At 38.1% G+C, this 14,901-nt stretch overlaps 2 protein-coding genes across 2 annotated transcripts; one reads left to right on the top strand and one right to left on the bottom strand.

The window, feature by feature from the left end:
• The first annotated feature begins 1,312 nt into the window (after window positions 1-1,312).
• crym (crystallin, mu) lies at window positions 1,313-4,972 on the top strand. Its single transcript, XM_067575519.1, has 8 exons — window positions 1,313-1,578; window positions 1,652-1,802; window positions 1,939-2,001; window positions 2,105-2,206; window positions 3,152-3,335; window positions 3,509-3,630; window positions 3,750-3,834; window positions 3,935-4,972. Exons 1-8 carry the CDS (start codon window positions 1,334-1,336, stop codon window positions 4,018-4,020), a joined length of 1,038 nt encoding a protein of 345 aa, XP_067431620.1. The 5' UTR covers window positions 1,313-1,333; the 3' UTR covers window positions 4,021-4,972.
• On the bottom strand, window positions 4,702-10,920 carry rac1a (Rac family small GTPase 1a). The gene is made up of 6 exons (XM_067575521.1): window positions 10,627-10,920; window positions 8,603-8,674; window positions 8,354-8,471; window positions 7,787-7,849; window positions 7,221-7,380; window positions 4,702-6,499 (listed from the first exon to the last, which is right to left on the bottom strand). The coding sequence occupies exons 1-6, from the start codon at window positions 10,659-10,661 to the stop codon at window positions 6,369-6,371; spliced, it is 579 nt and encodes a 192-aa protein (XP_067431622.1). The 5' UTR covers window positions 10,662-10,920; the 3' UTR covers window positions 4,702-6,368.
• Window positions 10,921-14,901: the final 3,981 nt, after the last annotated feature.

Raw genomic sequence — 14,901 nt, forward strand, 5'->3', positions numbered from 1 at the left:
AATTCGCCATGGTAATAGGTGAATAAAAGGCAGAGCCTCCATTTGAACCCAGTTGAGGTAGAAACATCCATGCATGTGTGTGTGGCCTGTGAACATATATCTTTAAAAAAGATAGCGGTCAGAGCAGGGAAAACAGTCAAGTTAACACAAAGTTTCATTCAGCTTAGTCCATTAATTCATCATTTACCAGACTTGAGTTTCCTTAATGGATGTTAAACTGGAATCTGTATCAGGCTAAAGACTACATAGCATTTTTACATATATGTATTCAGCTTCAATCTGACAGGGACAAAGATAAAAAGTATATAAAAATAATAGATATGTCACACAGAGACTTGATTGTAAGCTGACAATCTGATCCAGTAATAATGAGTTTGGTGATTTGCAGTTGAAAAGGTTCAAACAGGGTTCAAATAGTACATTTTTAGGCGTGTATTTGGTTCTTGACTCAACAGCATTCAGTGATTATATTTCAACTATTTCAATAAATGTAAATTTAAACAGTCACAGAAATGCTATTAAAACAAATAAAGACTATATGCAGCCTGTTTAAAAGACTCACTTTCAAACTACATTAATTTGCAGTCTGCAGGTGCAACACAATCCTGCTCACTCTGAAATATTAACATATATGACATGAAAACTATGATAGGAATGTTCAATCAGTGCGACCAATCACATCATAAGTGATAATTATTCATTGATTTTATGTGTCTAAAGCTTCATGCCGATTTTTAACATTTAGAAAGATGAGAACTCAAAAAAAAAAAAAAAAAAAAAAAAAAAAAAAGTGCTGTCAACTAATAAAGTTATTCCTCATACTACAAGTGTTGCGGGAGTTCTTATCTTTCTGGACTTATTTCCCTTCTCCGTGCACCTTGGAAGTAGGTGAAGTTGTGCCAGAGACCCTCACTCTGCATCTACAGATTTTTAACATTTAAACTGAGATTACACATTATGTGCAATAAACATTTCAGTGCGGCTCTAACAACTGGAGTCACAGTGCTATAAAAGAAAGACATGCAATGAGATTATTCTGAGCTGAGGCGGTCGGGGTCAGTTCATTTTTATAATGAACTCTTAAAAGTTCGCTCAAAATTGAAACAATGTAAAACTGAAGAACAAATGCTCCATTTACATGAGTTAAATTGATCATGATCGATATCAGTGGTGGAAAATAACTAACTAGATTTACTAAACTACTGTGCTCAGGAACAAATCTGAGCCACTTTACTTGAGTATTTCCGATTTATGCTATTTCTACTCCACTGCATGTGTTTAACACAGTTGCGAACTATCAGGTGAAACAGTGCGGCTCTTGAACGCAACCCCAATGCACTCGAACTTTGCACCCAATACTTGGTCATTTGTGAATAAGTTTCTCTTCCTTCCTCACTCAGAAGCGGAAAATATGGCCGGACCTCCTGTTGTCATATGGGAGCATGAAGTTGAGCGCTTGCTGCATTACAGACAGCTGATCCCGCGTCTTGAGGACGCTTTGGGCAAATTCTCCAAACGAGACAGCGCAGAGGTGATCCAGCCTGTGCGCACCACGGTACCCCTGCAGAAACACAACGGGTAAGACTGGCTGCACTGTGACTCCAAGTGTAGTTAAAACAAATTAAACATTGACAATCTGTCACTTTTACAGGTTCCTGGGCGTGATGCCTACATACATGGAGAATGATGGAGTCCTGTGCTCAAAGTTTGTGTGTTTCTACAAGAGGGAGGATGGTTCAACTTTGCCAGCCACTCAAGCCACTGTGGTGCTGCTGGACCCAGAGTATGGGAATGTCAAGGCTGTGAGTGCAACTGATGCATGCATGATTCAGCATACATACTGCAATAGGCTGATTGTAGTCATTTACAAGCAAACACATGACTGAAGACCTGTTCCAGTTAACATTTCCCACAACTTGAACGGTTTCCAATGTGCAGGTCATGGATGGAGACGTCATCACAGCCATGAGGACAGCTGCAGTGTCAGCCATCTCTGCTAAGGTAGGGTTCGGTGACTGTGTTGTCTATTTAAACATCTATTCACTGTTTTTTCTGTTCTAACTGTGAAACTCTTTTGTTTCTGTCCCGCTGTGTGTTAATGCAGCTGCTGATGCATCCTGGAGCAGAAGTGCTGGCCATCCTGGGTACAGGAAAACAGGCCCTGAGTCATTACAATGTGTTCACTGAAATGTTTTCATTTAAAGAGGTACAGTTAACAGCATAGTCTGAACAGAAGCCTGTTTGTCACAAAATATACACAAAAACCTTTAGCTGTCCCACTTTAAGTCCCATTTTTGCTTAACCCCTTTCTGCAGTAGCAGTTTTGAGCCTTTTGCTGCCTGATTTTACCTACTGCTGTTTAATACTTCTCATGTAAATGTCACACAGAACATTGGTTAATGGCTTAATTTGAAAACTACACTTGTACCATTAAATGTGTAAGCATAGATTACTACATTTATTAGTCTCCATGAAGATTTAGGACATTGAATACACTTTTTTTTTTTTACATTAAACATACTAAAATATGATTCATAGAGCTGTTTAAGTTGTACACTTTCTGGTTACCACATGTCTTGTCCTCAAATGCACCAAATTTCAGGTTGAAAAAAATGTAATCTAAAAGTACTAAGCTTTTAGCATCTTTCAGCAGTGTAGCTAGGCGTCCTTTTGTGTGCCAAACCTCTCAAATATGGCCAAAATGTGTTCCTCAATATTTCAAATAAACAAATAATCTAGTACAGCTAATGATGAGCATATTTTACCAACCACAAAATCAGGGAATTTTAATTTAGTATAAAAAATTGGAGGGTTAGATATTGTATGCATGTATCCCAATCTGAAACCTTTCTTAAGTGTAGACAAACCTCTCTGAAGCAGTATTGTTCATTTGTAGCATCAGAGTAACCTTAACCATACATACAGTATTAAGTCATTTCACTAACAACAAAACTCATTGCAGAAATTTGAGCAGTAATCAAGTTTTCTGAGCGTGGAGAGATTCAAAACCAGTGTAGGCTTGGAGAGCATCAGCTGTTTTTAGACCTTTTTGTGCTCTCCAGTCTGTCCCATAATAGTTCTGCAACTGTTTATATATGTATAATGTTTGGTTGGTTATACGCTGTCATACTTTCCTGGCTCTTTACCACAGGTGCGTGTGTGGAGCCGCAGAAAACAGAGTGCAGAGAGGTTTTGCCAGTCTGTCAGTGGCCCTGTGACGGTATGTGGCTCAGTGGAGGAGGCGGTGAGGGGAGCAGACGCTATAGTGACAGTAACCAGATGTACGGAGCCTGTGCTCTTTGGTCAGTGGGTCAAACCAGGAGCCCATGTGGCTGGTGAGAAGAAAAAATGTACACACACATACACAATTAAAGGGCAAATATGTGAGATTTTGAAATCTCTGCAATATGTGCACAATTTAGTTGAGTGTTTGACTCTCAAAAGACAGATTTAGGGTGAAATTTACCACTTTGTCACAAGTCTGTGTTTCTTTTCTGTTGCTGAGCAGCTGTGGGAGCCTGCAGGCCAAACTGGAGAGAGCTGGACGACGTGCTGATGAAGCAGGCGGTGGTGTACGCTGACAGCAGGGAGGGAGCAATGGCCGAGTCGGGTGACGTCGTCCTCTCTGGGGTCAGTCTATCATTGTGCTTTCTAACTGACGTGATAAGATAACTGAGGCTGAGTATGTTCTTGGCTCCCTTTGCAGAATAATATGTGTGTGAAAAAATGCGACTGTGGATTGTTTTCAGGCGGAGGTGTTTGCAGAGCTTGGAGACGTTATTAATGGGACAAAAGCTGCACACAGAGAGAAGACGACTGTGTTTAAATCCCTCGGTAAGCCATACCTTATCATGAGACGTGTGCTTTATTTTTCCAACTCAGTATTTCAAGAATCTACTTCAACTTTAAAATGTTGTTTTCTTTAAAATAACAGGAATGGGAGTTGAAGATGCAGTGTCTGCGAAGCTGGTTTTTGACCAATGGGAAGCCAACGCCCGCAAACCATCAAGTGACCATTGATTTGAATCCTGACCTTTCTGTTTGACCTTTGTGCTTCACAAGCTGGATCATAAATGCTGACATTAACATAACATGCTCACGATGACAGTGCCTTATATGATGTTTTACAAGTCATAATACATTTACTATCTTAGTTTAGTGTGTTATCATGCTAACATTTGCTAAGTATCACAAAACACAAGTACAAAGTACCAAGAATAGATGTCTTTAGTTTTGATAGTATTTGGCCATAAACTGAGGTATTGGACAATCCTTGACCTGGTTGTGGCTAAAGGAAAATCTGGGGATTACCAAATTAGGACTCATCCTCTGGGAACCATGAATATCTATACCAAATTTAATGGCAATCCATCGAACAGTTGTTAGCATACTTATTTTAGTCTGGACCAAAGTGATGGGCTGACTAAGTGACGTTGCTGTCAATGTAGCTAACGTGGCTAAAAATGCCAAACATTTGCTGGTTCCGGCTTTTTGAGCATGAGAATATGCTCCTTTCTCTTCTTCTTCTTTTTAAAAAAATCATTGTAAATCAATTATCTTTGCATTTTGAGGGCATCTTCCCTAATGGGAAACTGTGGTGGGCATTTTTACTGAACGAAAATTCTGTCTTACTTATATTCTTTCCCTGAATTATGTGTTTGGGCCGTTGACTGTAAACAGAAGACATAAAATACAAAAGAGCATTTTCAAAGAATTTATTTACTTCTTAAAAAATCAGCACATTACAATGTGAAAATGAAACCACATTTAGCAAGAAAGTAAATCCATGTGTGCACTTCCACTGCGCCAATGAAACACTGATAAAATTAAACTGAAATGATGACTTACAGTGGCTCCCCAAAGCATCCATGCATTTTGATCTTTGCTCATTTAAAAATAAAATGCATTTGCTGAAAAGTTACTACTGAAGGTCAAATTGTACAACAGAGACATTAAAATCAGTTGCAACCTCTGAGTGTTTATACTCTGGCTCATTAACTTGAAACACAGTAGTAGATTGGATCAAAATGACATGGTTACACACCATCGAGATAGCAAAGTGAGCATCATATATTGAATAAAAAGCCTAAATATCCAAAGAACTCTCTGAGCAAGAATTTAGTGAGAACTTGAAATGTTGGGTATAACCTTTACAGAAAAATGGAGAGTGTGTACCAGGCCAACAACACTGGAGAGTAAAGATGTGTTTCTGACAACACAACAGTCACATCTCAGGCCAGGGAAGCAACAAACAAAAATAATTAGGTTGATTAAACTTCACAAAGGAGCCTCTGCTGACTGAGAATCTCCAACCGGCTGCACTGCACCTTCACATGCCCAACAGTCAGTCATGAAATACTGTGTGTGTGTTCTCTTAACACGTAGTGAGATGAGAAGCAATGGGCACAGGGATGGCGTGGTTCATCTAAAAAGCTTTAAGGGACAAAATAAGCAAACTATCTGTTAAATATCTAAAAGAGACTGTTTTAAATGCTCATTCACCGTAGAGAGTAATCATTACTTATCTTAGCAGCTGCTACAACACTTGTTATTTAAAGTTCAAAAAAAGTTCTTCACAAAAGGGTTAAACCGTTTCTTCATGACTGCATGGTGGTATCTTGTACAAGTTAAAGCAAAAAAAAAGAAAACATTTTAGTGTTCATGGAGTGACGACAAATTGATGACCGTTGACTGAGATTTGGCGACACGTCAGTCTGGTCAGGTGACAAATGTAAACAAAATGGTCCGTCAACAACAGCTGACAAAGAGACTGACCATGAAAAAAGGAGAAATTAGATGTTCTAAAAAAAAAAAAGAAAAAAAGAAAAAAATGCTTTCTTAAAGTAAAATTTCATCAAGGCAGCAGGAATCTCTTAGTGTGTAGGGGAAAGAGTGCAGTGCAGGACGTCCTTCTCTTTAGAGTTAAATCTATGGTAATTTTTTTTTGATAAAAATCACGTTCAAGTAGTGTTTCTTCCAACAATGTCTGAGAAAAATGACATGAATGTTTGTTTGTTTGTTTTTTTTGGAAAATCCTCCCTCTTACTCCTTAAACCCAAATCAAATCCCCCTCACATTCACCAAGGCCTTTGCAAAGTCACTTCATTCTTGTCGTGTCTGAAAGGACTGGACTGATGTAAGCAACCAGGAACCAGATCTTACAGAGAACCTTCAGTGCTGCTTAAATCTGTCGAGTTCTTTCAGACACAAGTCTGATCTACCGGAGCGTCTATATAAGCAAGGACACGGGGAGGGGGGTGAATTGATATTTGGGGAAAACCTCCCCCCCCCCCCCCACCACCAACATCTTCCCTCCGAGTAGGTGAGTTCTGACTGCAACTGTATTTTCTACTCCCTGTGGTTCTCCATTACAATACTACGCACTTCCTCTTCCTCTTCTTGATGGGTGGGGGGCACAAGACCGCCCTGATGGCTTCGTCGAACACTGTCTTAAGGCCGCGCTGCGTCAAAGCTGAGCACTCCAGATACTTCACTGCACCTGGTGGGCAGAGGAGGGAAAAAAGGCAGAGAAACAAGTCAGCAAACCAGCTTTTTTTTTTGTTTGCATGGAACAATGATATCGTGATGATGTCATCAAGGTTTTCTCAGCTTGAGTTTTAAAGTAATTTTTTTAAAGATGGCCTGCATTACAAACTGGAGGTGTGGAGTTTCAAAGAGGTGGACGTTTAGGAATCAGGGGTCTAATGAAAGACACCTGTGTTGCATTATGGGAGATGTAGGATCCAGTGTTCTCGCAGCTTGACCTGTACTAGACTAGCATTTGCTGTATTTGGCAAATGTTGCAGAAGGTGAGGAAACTGCAAATGCCACCATCTGATTTTATAGCGCCATTAAAAAAGAATAACACAATAGCTGCTATATTTCTGATATTTTAGTGATTTTAATTCAAATGGACTTTTTTTTTTTTTTTTTTTTTTTTTTTTTTTAAATCTGAAGATACGCTGCAATAGATTTTAGCTGAAAAATAGAGTATTATCATATGTGAACGCAACTAATTACATCTACATCATGCTGAAATTATAATATTTGTGACTTTGATATACAGTTAACTCTGACAGAGACAGAGAAGGCCTCAGCATAATTTCTTTATGAGTTTAGGAAACTACCAGAAACACCACTCCCTCTTTCAGTTTGAAACCTTAACAGACAATATTATGATTTTAAATTTGAATCCGTGTATGTGTTAAGTGACTACTGACTTATTTCTTTAGCCATGGCCAGGCCCTGCGGGTAGATGATGGGGGAGAGTTTCTTCTCCTTGAGCTTTTCGATAGTGTCCTTGTCGTCTCTCAGATCCAGCTTGGTGCCCACCAGGATGATGGGCGTGTTGGGGCAGTGGTGTCTCACCTCCGGGTACCACTGGGTGAGGTCAGAGGACAGAGTCAGAGACCTTAGAGAAACTAGACTGCAACAAACCTCCACTAACGCCGAACAACTGTCAATCCAAAATAATCACCATCAATTTGTTCATTTTATCTAAAGAAATGTAAAAATTTAGATTTTTCCTCCCTGTAAATATAGGGCCACCATGTATCTGCAGGTGACCAACATCAACAGTTCCTTTGTGGCTGGAAATATGATTGTGATGATTTGTTATGGCTGCATTATTATATACGTACATGTTAGATGTCAAATAATCTTGTTAAGTTCAACGAGCAAATCATGTAATTGATTTGTTGATTTTTTTCAACCTTGCAAGCATCCCTTAAACAGTTTATTTAAATATGTAAACCTAATACTACCATTATTGGCAGAGTGTACTCACCTTGGCACGGACGTTTTCAAAAGAGGCTGGACTGACTAGTGAAAAGCAAATCAGGAACACATCCTGGGGAGGGAAAATCACACCGTTAGCAACCTTTGACGACAGCAACATCACAAAATAAACTTCGATTCAACATGTAAAACTTTATCAGCACTGTGGAGACGTGTCTGTTACCAACTGAGGCGAGAATAACCAGAAACTAATCTCAAACACATAGCATACATTACTGACTTAATAGACTCCAAACGTTCAGACATGAGGATTCACAAATCTAGACAAATCTGGACTAGTCCTGTTAACTATGAACCGACTCCCATTTTCAGCTCCCTGTGGCACAGAGGCCAGTTTGTTGTGAGGACAAAGGGGACAAACAAGAGCTCCCTTTCACTTCCTCCAGCCGTCCTCCAGACAGTGTATAGGTACTGTGGATACAAGGCTCTACTCTGCTGAGTGCACAGACTCTGTCTTTAGCATTACGGGGCCAGTGAATAACTCCAAATCAATGCTGGTGAAGTGAAAACCGTGTTCATGCTAACATTGTGCGGTTGTTTTTACTGGTATACATACTGTCTGTGGGTAGGACAGTGGCCTGAGTCTGTCGTAGTCTTCCTGTCCTGCTGTATCCCACAGGCCCAGGTTCACTGGTTTCCCATCAACCATCACATTGGCAGAGTAGTTGTCGAAGCTGAAGGGAGGGACATTAAGTTCCAAAAATGATGTTATTACATTTCTCAATATGATTATTATCTTTCCATCGCTCCGGTGGACTAGCTTCATCACCTAACTGATGGGTGTGTGTGTGTGTGTGTTACTTACACTGTGGGGATGTACTCTCCAGGAAAGGCATTGGTAGTGTAGCTGATGAGCAAGCATGTTTTACCCACCGCCCTGAGAGGAGGAAGGAGGAAAGGGAGGGAGAGAAGGAAAGATTGACGGAGAAAATACAATGAGAACTGATGATTGCTGCTTGATTTAAACTCAATCTCATTATTTCAAGAATTGCAGTGAATTGTTCAGTCAAATAAAGGCAACAAGAAGTCGTTTTTATAGTATGTAGAGCTGCAACAATTCATCCATCGACAGAAAATTCACTAGTTGGTGATTAACTTTCTGTTCTTGATTAATTTTGATAATTGATTAATCGTTTTGAGTTATTTTTTCAGAAAAAATGCTAAAATTGCTTGTTCCAGCTTCTCAAATGTGAAAGTGAATATCTTTGGGTTGAGGACTGTTGATTGGGCCGAAACAAGACATTTTAGGTTCCATCTTGGGTTTTGGAAAAAGGCGATCGACATTTTTCACCATTTTCTGACATTTTATTGACCAAACAATAATCGAGATTTCAATTAATCGAGAAAATAACTGACAGATTAATTGAAAATGAGAACAATTGTTAGTTGCAGCCCTAATGTATATTATGTTCAACTTATCTTGCCTGACAGGTTAACAAGTCAGATGTAATGAGTTTAACCTGACTCAGGAGAGTGTTTTGAGGGAAATTTTATGCAATTTTGTGCAAAACAATTTTCTCATTTTTTGTTTTCTGTTTGTTGTCAATGTTACTTTGTTTGATATGTGAGGATTTGAGATATCACTCTGTTGCTTAACACACATGTAGCTAGAGCTAAAACTATTAGTTGATTGATCAAACAGTTGTTTGGAAGTTGATTGACTGTTTCAGTCATTTTTCCAGTAAAAATGCTTCAGATTGACTGGTTCCAGCTTGTAAAAAGTGAAGTTTGTTTGTCATATATCAGAATCACAATGAGCTTTATTGCCAAGTAGGTTTGCACATACAAGGCCTTGGTGTTGTGGTGCATAACAGTCAAAAATATACACAAAATGAAGTAGTCCTAAATAATATAGAAAAGAAAGAATGAAATTTACAATAAAACAAAAGTAAAATATATTCTAAGATAGTAACTGAGTATCTTTTATTAGATGTATAAGGTAAAACACCAAACATTTACAAGCTACAACTAAGAAAATCTGCTTTTGGCTCACTTTCACAACATGCCAAATTAGGGCTGGGCAATATATCGATATTATATCAATATCGTGATATAAGACCAGATATCGTCTTAGATTTTGGATATCATAATATCATGATATGGTGTAAGTGTTTTCTTTTCCTGGTTTTAAAGGCTGCGTTGCAGTAAATAATGTAATTTTCTTAGCTTACCAGACTGTTGTAGCTCTTCTATTATTTGCCTTTACCCAGTTAGTCATTATATCCACAATACTGGTGATTATTTATCAAAAATCTCATTGTGTAAATATTTTGTGTCATCCCTATAATATTGCCGCAATAACAATATCGAGATGATATTTGATATTCCGTCCTTCCTGCCCAGCCCTACTGAACTTACTACTGAACTTATTTGGATGTTTTAGTGTTGTTGGTCAGACAAAATAATTTACCAATATTTAAAGTTACAACTTTATGGAGTAACTGATGGACGTTTTTTAGGGGGGTGGATATCCCAAACAATTAAAGGATTAAATGAATAAGTTGCCCCGAAGCCAAAAGTTGGTAAGGTAGATAAAACAGAGACTACAGCTCAAAGGCTAGCGGTCGGCAGACTTTGATATAGGTGTCTGTCGACATGGCAGCCTGCGTCATGTGTACTAAATGTCTGTGTGACCCAGCTGGACTGAGAGCAGGACCAACACCAGCTGTCGCTCATGTTGGCATGTTTATCTGAGGCTTGTTAGCCGCTAGCCAACTGTTGCTAACTGGGTCAACGAAAACAACCATGTTAGCCTTTAATTGTTACCATATGTGTATAAATGAGCACTTTAAGAGGTCAGAGTGACGAGAAAAACACAGTTTCACTTACCCGTCCCCCACCACCACACACTTAATGGCCTGCATCGGACAGCTCGATCTCAGTTAGCTTCGCAAGCTAACGGCGGCTAAAATAAACCGGTCAAACGTGTGTCACGTTAAAAGTACAGCGTTAAAAAAAAGTGAAGGAGCCTCGATTACGTTCCCGAAAAGTTAAAAATGTTGTCGTTGCAGATATTGGCCGACTTGTTCCTCTTTCCGGTGAAACTCCAAAGTTGTAAACCAGGCAGGCAGGCAACACCCAGGAAAAAAAAAGAAAAAACTCTGGAGTCAAGACTGAGGAAGAAACGCCCACAGTTTGGAAGCTGCAGATCCCGAGAGAGAGGATCCCTGCAAGTCACATCCGGCCAAAACCTGCCATCTGCTGGTTATAATGTAATACTACAAAACTGCATCTCAAGCGATTAAACCTACACATATAGCTCTCAATAAGTACTTAGTATTACAACAAGATCAATATGCTGCTGAAATGATACTTCACATCTGGTTTAAAGGCCGTCTTTTATTAGCAGTGGTGGGAAGTAAATATATATTATATATATTTGTAGTACAATTTTGAGGTACTTTACCTGAGTATTTCCATTTCTACGTCATACTTCCACTCCACTACATTTCAGAGGGAAATATTGTACTTTCTACTCCACTACATTTATTTGACAGCTTTAGTTACTTTTCAGATGAAGATTTGACACAATGGATAATATAACAAGCTTTTAAAATACAACACATTGTTTTTGGCTTTTGACGTCTTACAAAAAGCAGTGTGTAATCGGGTCACATTTCAGATGTCTATGAGTTGTTAACAGCTTCATCAAATAGTGATTTTTCCCTCTAAACTTCTCACATGGTTTCATTTCAATAAATGTTCAAATGATCCAATATTTCAGCAAAAATCAAAGATTAGAGAAAAAGTCCACAAACTGAAAACAGATTTGTGTATCAGAACTTTGTTTTCTCTTCTTTCTTTGCCCATTAATCATCTCACGGCCCCTCAGATTTATCTGGTGACCCTTTGGGAACCACTGGACTAAACTAGCTAACGGTATATAAAGTATTTGAAACTAGCTCCACCTGCAGCAGCTACAACAGTAGCATGCTGCTCTAACACTGATGCTTCAGTATTAATAATGTAATGATGTCATATATAATAATATATCAGTCAGAGGGATTACATGAGTAATCATGTAATTACATGAGTAATCCCTCTGACTCCCTAAATAAGTACTTTAATACTCTAAGTACATTTTACTGTTAATACTTACATACTTTTACTTTGGTAGGATTTTTCATGCAGGACTCCATTACTCCTTGTAATGGAGTATTTTTACATCATTGTATTGGTACTTTTACTTAGGTAAATGATCTGAATTTTCTAAACTTGCATCCTTACAGTTTTTGTTGAAATACTAAATTGCTGTAAATCCTTGTAAAGGGAGTTTGCAATGTATTAGTTGGAATTCCTGCATGTGTTCTCAGCTTTTTAAGTTCTGGTCCCAGTCTGTCCTTTTGACAGATTCATAAAAATAATAACAGAAAAATAAGATTATTTGTATCAGTTATATGTAGCATATGCTGGAGTTAATTTGTACAGGAAATACATTGGAAGAAAGTAGTTAATTAAAGTCTGTTTAGGAGTAAAATGAGAGAAATATGTTTCTCCACAACTTACATCCACCAAAATGTTCAATCCATGGTGGATATCCAGTTAGTTAAATGTGAATGACACATTTTTAAGCAATTTTAAGAATTTGAATTTTTATTTCATTGGCAGTTCATTGAATACTTATGAACATGTAGTTTTCTGAATGAAGCAAAATGCAAAATTGAAGCTGGTTATATGAAGTGATGTTATGTATCTAAAACTCTTCCAAAGATAACAACACGAGGCACCGACTTTATTAGCGAGTATGATTATTGTGTTGCTTGCAGCCAGATTTCTGGTCATTTAAGGTTTATTTTGTTCTCAATGTAAAGTCTTTTTTCTCTTAATCTCTGGGCATAGTAGGAAAAAATAAAATTTCAAATATTAAATATCCTGAAGAAATAAAAAGAAGAATTGAAAAAAAAGTAGTAGAAAGTACAGTCACCAAACTACAATTGTACAATTTTGAGGTACTTGTACTTGAGTATCTTCATTTTTCATACTTCACTGCACTTAAGAGGACAGTGTTTTACTTGATACATTTATTTGAAAGCTATAGTTAATGATTATTTTCAGATTAAGATTTTACATACAAAAATACATGTTCAATTCAAACAAAATAAAATTATCTACCCAGCAGTACATAAAGTAATTAAATTAGCTCCACTTCAAGTGAACAGCAAGTATATTTTGCTGGACCTTTACATAACACATGGAGTAATTTCACATAGGAGTGTTGCTACTTTTACTTAAGTAATGGACCTGAGTCCTTTTTCCATCCATGGTAATAATGGTTTACTCCTTCCTGTAATACTACCAAAATAATCACATTTTGCAGTTTTGTATATGAACATAAGGGGGCAGCAGTTTACAATCTTACCGTTTTAAAAATGGAGGCTTCTTTATTCTTTATTCACACACACACACACACACACACACACACACACACACACACACACACACACACACACACACACACACTGCTTAAAGTCCTAACCATCATCTTTGCAATGATCTTACATCAATTAATCAGTGGCTCCATGGCAACTACTCAGTGCAACTCTGCACACACACACACACACACACACACACACACACGGATATTAGTAACCTTGAGTCTGGATTATGTCATTGGAGGATTTCTTAAGCAAACAGCACATTAATGGGATAAAGTCACCACTAAATGGGGGGTAAAAGCAGAGGAGAGAGATTAATGAAGGATAAACAGGCCTGTCACCAGCACATCAGGGAGGATGTAAAACACAGAGGAGGGAGTCACACCACGAGACCTCTGGATGTCAAACTTAGAAAAGACATTAAAGGGAAGATCTGCTCTGAGGCAGGATTCACACATACTCAGGGGAAAACATATTTTAGAGTTTGATAAGTCATTAATGGGTTTCATAAACCTTTGACATTTCTAGTGCTACAAAGGTTGGTTAAATAAAAACTTCACGAAATAATTCACATCCAAAGCAGCATTCGTCAGCCCCCCTTCTACTGTATTTACTCATCACATCACTGTTGGTTAATATCAAATTATAACTAGTTCCTCTTTTGGATGCAGTAATGTCTGTGTCTGACAATTGTTGTCATTATTTTCCAGGCTGCCCTACTGACATATTTATTAAATTAGCATTTTTTCTTTTTACCAATGCACCTGACTGCACTTTGGCTACACTTGATTTGGTCTCTATTCAGTCTTTCATGTGACTTGGAAAACTTATATCAAAGTGTGTCTTGCCAGACCGATTTTATACCTAAAAAATGCTGCTTTAACTGTCTTTCAACCAAATATGACCCATATAAGTAGCATGTTTTTTTGTGTGATTTGGTTACTTCAGATTAAAAGTTATTTTCTATGAGTTGCTTACATTATTTTGCACATTAAAGTGCTCTGCTACACTTGTGATTTCAAGTAGATCATACAAAGCTTAAAATCATCAATGCCTTGAGTCATAATTCAGACAATCTCATCTCTATTCTCTGTTGACATTTGAGCATTGCTGCACACTGACAATCAGTGGTAGGAATATGTAATCAATTGAGTCATATGATTAAATTATAGATTCCAGTCTTAGTTTTCTTTATGCTCAGCTTGAAGAGACCTTTTACGCCTTTAACGCCCTACTTTGAGCTCTGTGTTTGGTGTTCTCTTGCTGTTTTTGGGAGAATGATTGTTACAAGAACTTCACATCAGACGTGGGAGGAAAGAGGAATTTACAAGCCAGAGCCACCATTGCTGACAGCTCACCTCCTGCCTCCTCGTCGCCTCCAGTCCATACACATCTTCCCTCAAACTGCAGTTCAGAGAGTCATTTCATTGGATTATTATGTTCTAACATTAGTTCTCTAAATAATCACCCAGATTTAATGACCCCCATCACAGCATTCTCATTTGCATAGCAGTCAGATTGAAAGTCTGCAGGCAATCAGAACTTAAATGGCTGAATGTGCTCTGTAATGGTGAGTCCGCAGGATGTCCGCTATCACATAATATGGAGAAAGTCAACATTTTCAACAGAGTGACAGTCAGGAAGCAAAATGATGAGAGAGGATTCATAAAGTAGTTGCCTAAAAATTCATCATTTCAGCTGAACTGAGCACATAAAGCAGATGGCTGAG

Source organism: Thunnus thynnus, chromosome 20, assembly GCF_963924715.1.
Source record: "Thunnus thynnus chromosome 20, fThuThy2.1, whole genome shotgun sequence".
Classification (NCBI taxonomy): domain Eukaryota; kingdom Metazoa; phylum Chordata; class Actinopteri; order Scombriformes; family Scombridae; genus Thunnus; species Thunnus thynnus.

Coding starts and splice junctions, on each gene's coding strand:
- rac1a (XM_067575521.1), bottom strand. CDS start 10,661: ATGCAGGCCATTAAGTGTGTGGTGGTGGGGGACGG. Junction 7,850..8,353: donor CACTGTCCTACCCACAGACA/GTATGTATACCA, acceptor TTCCCTCCCCAG/GATGTGTTCCTGATTTGCTT. Junction 6,500..7,220: donor GGCCATGGCTAAAGAAATAA/GTCAGTAGTCAC, acceptor TCTGCCCACCAG/GTGCAGTGAAGTATCTGGAG.
- crym (XM_067575519.1), top strand. CDS start 1,334: ATGCACTCGAACTTTGCACCCAATACTTGGTCATTTGTGAATAAGTTT. Junction 1,579..1,651: donor CCCCTGCAGAAACACAACGG/GTAAGACTGGCT, acceptor TCACTTTTACAG/GTTCCTGGGCGTGATGCCTA. Junction 3,631..3,749: donor GTGACGTCGTCCTCTCTGGG/GTCAGTCTATCA, acceptor GATTGTTTTCAG/GCGGAGGTGTTTGCAGAGCT.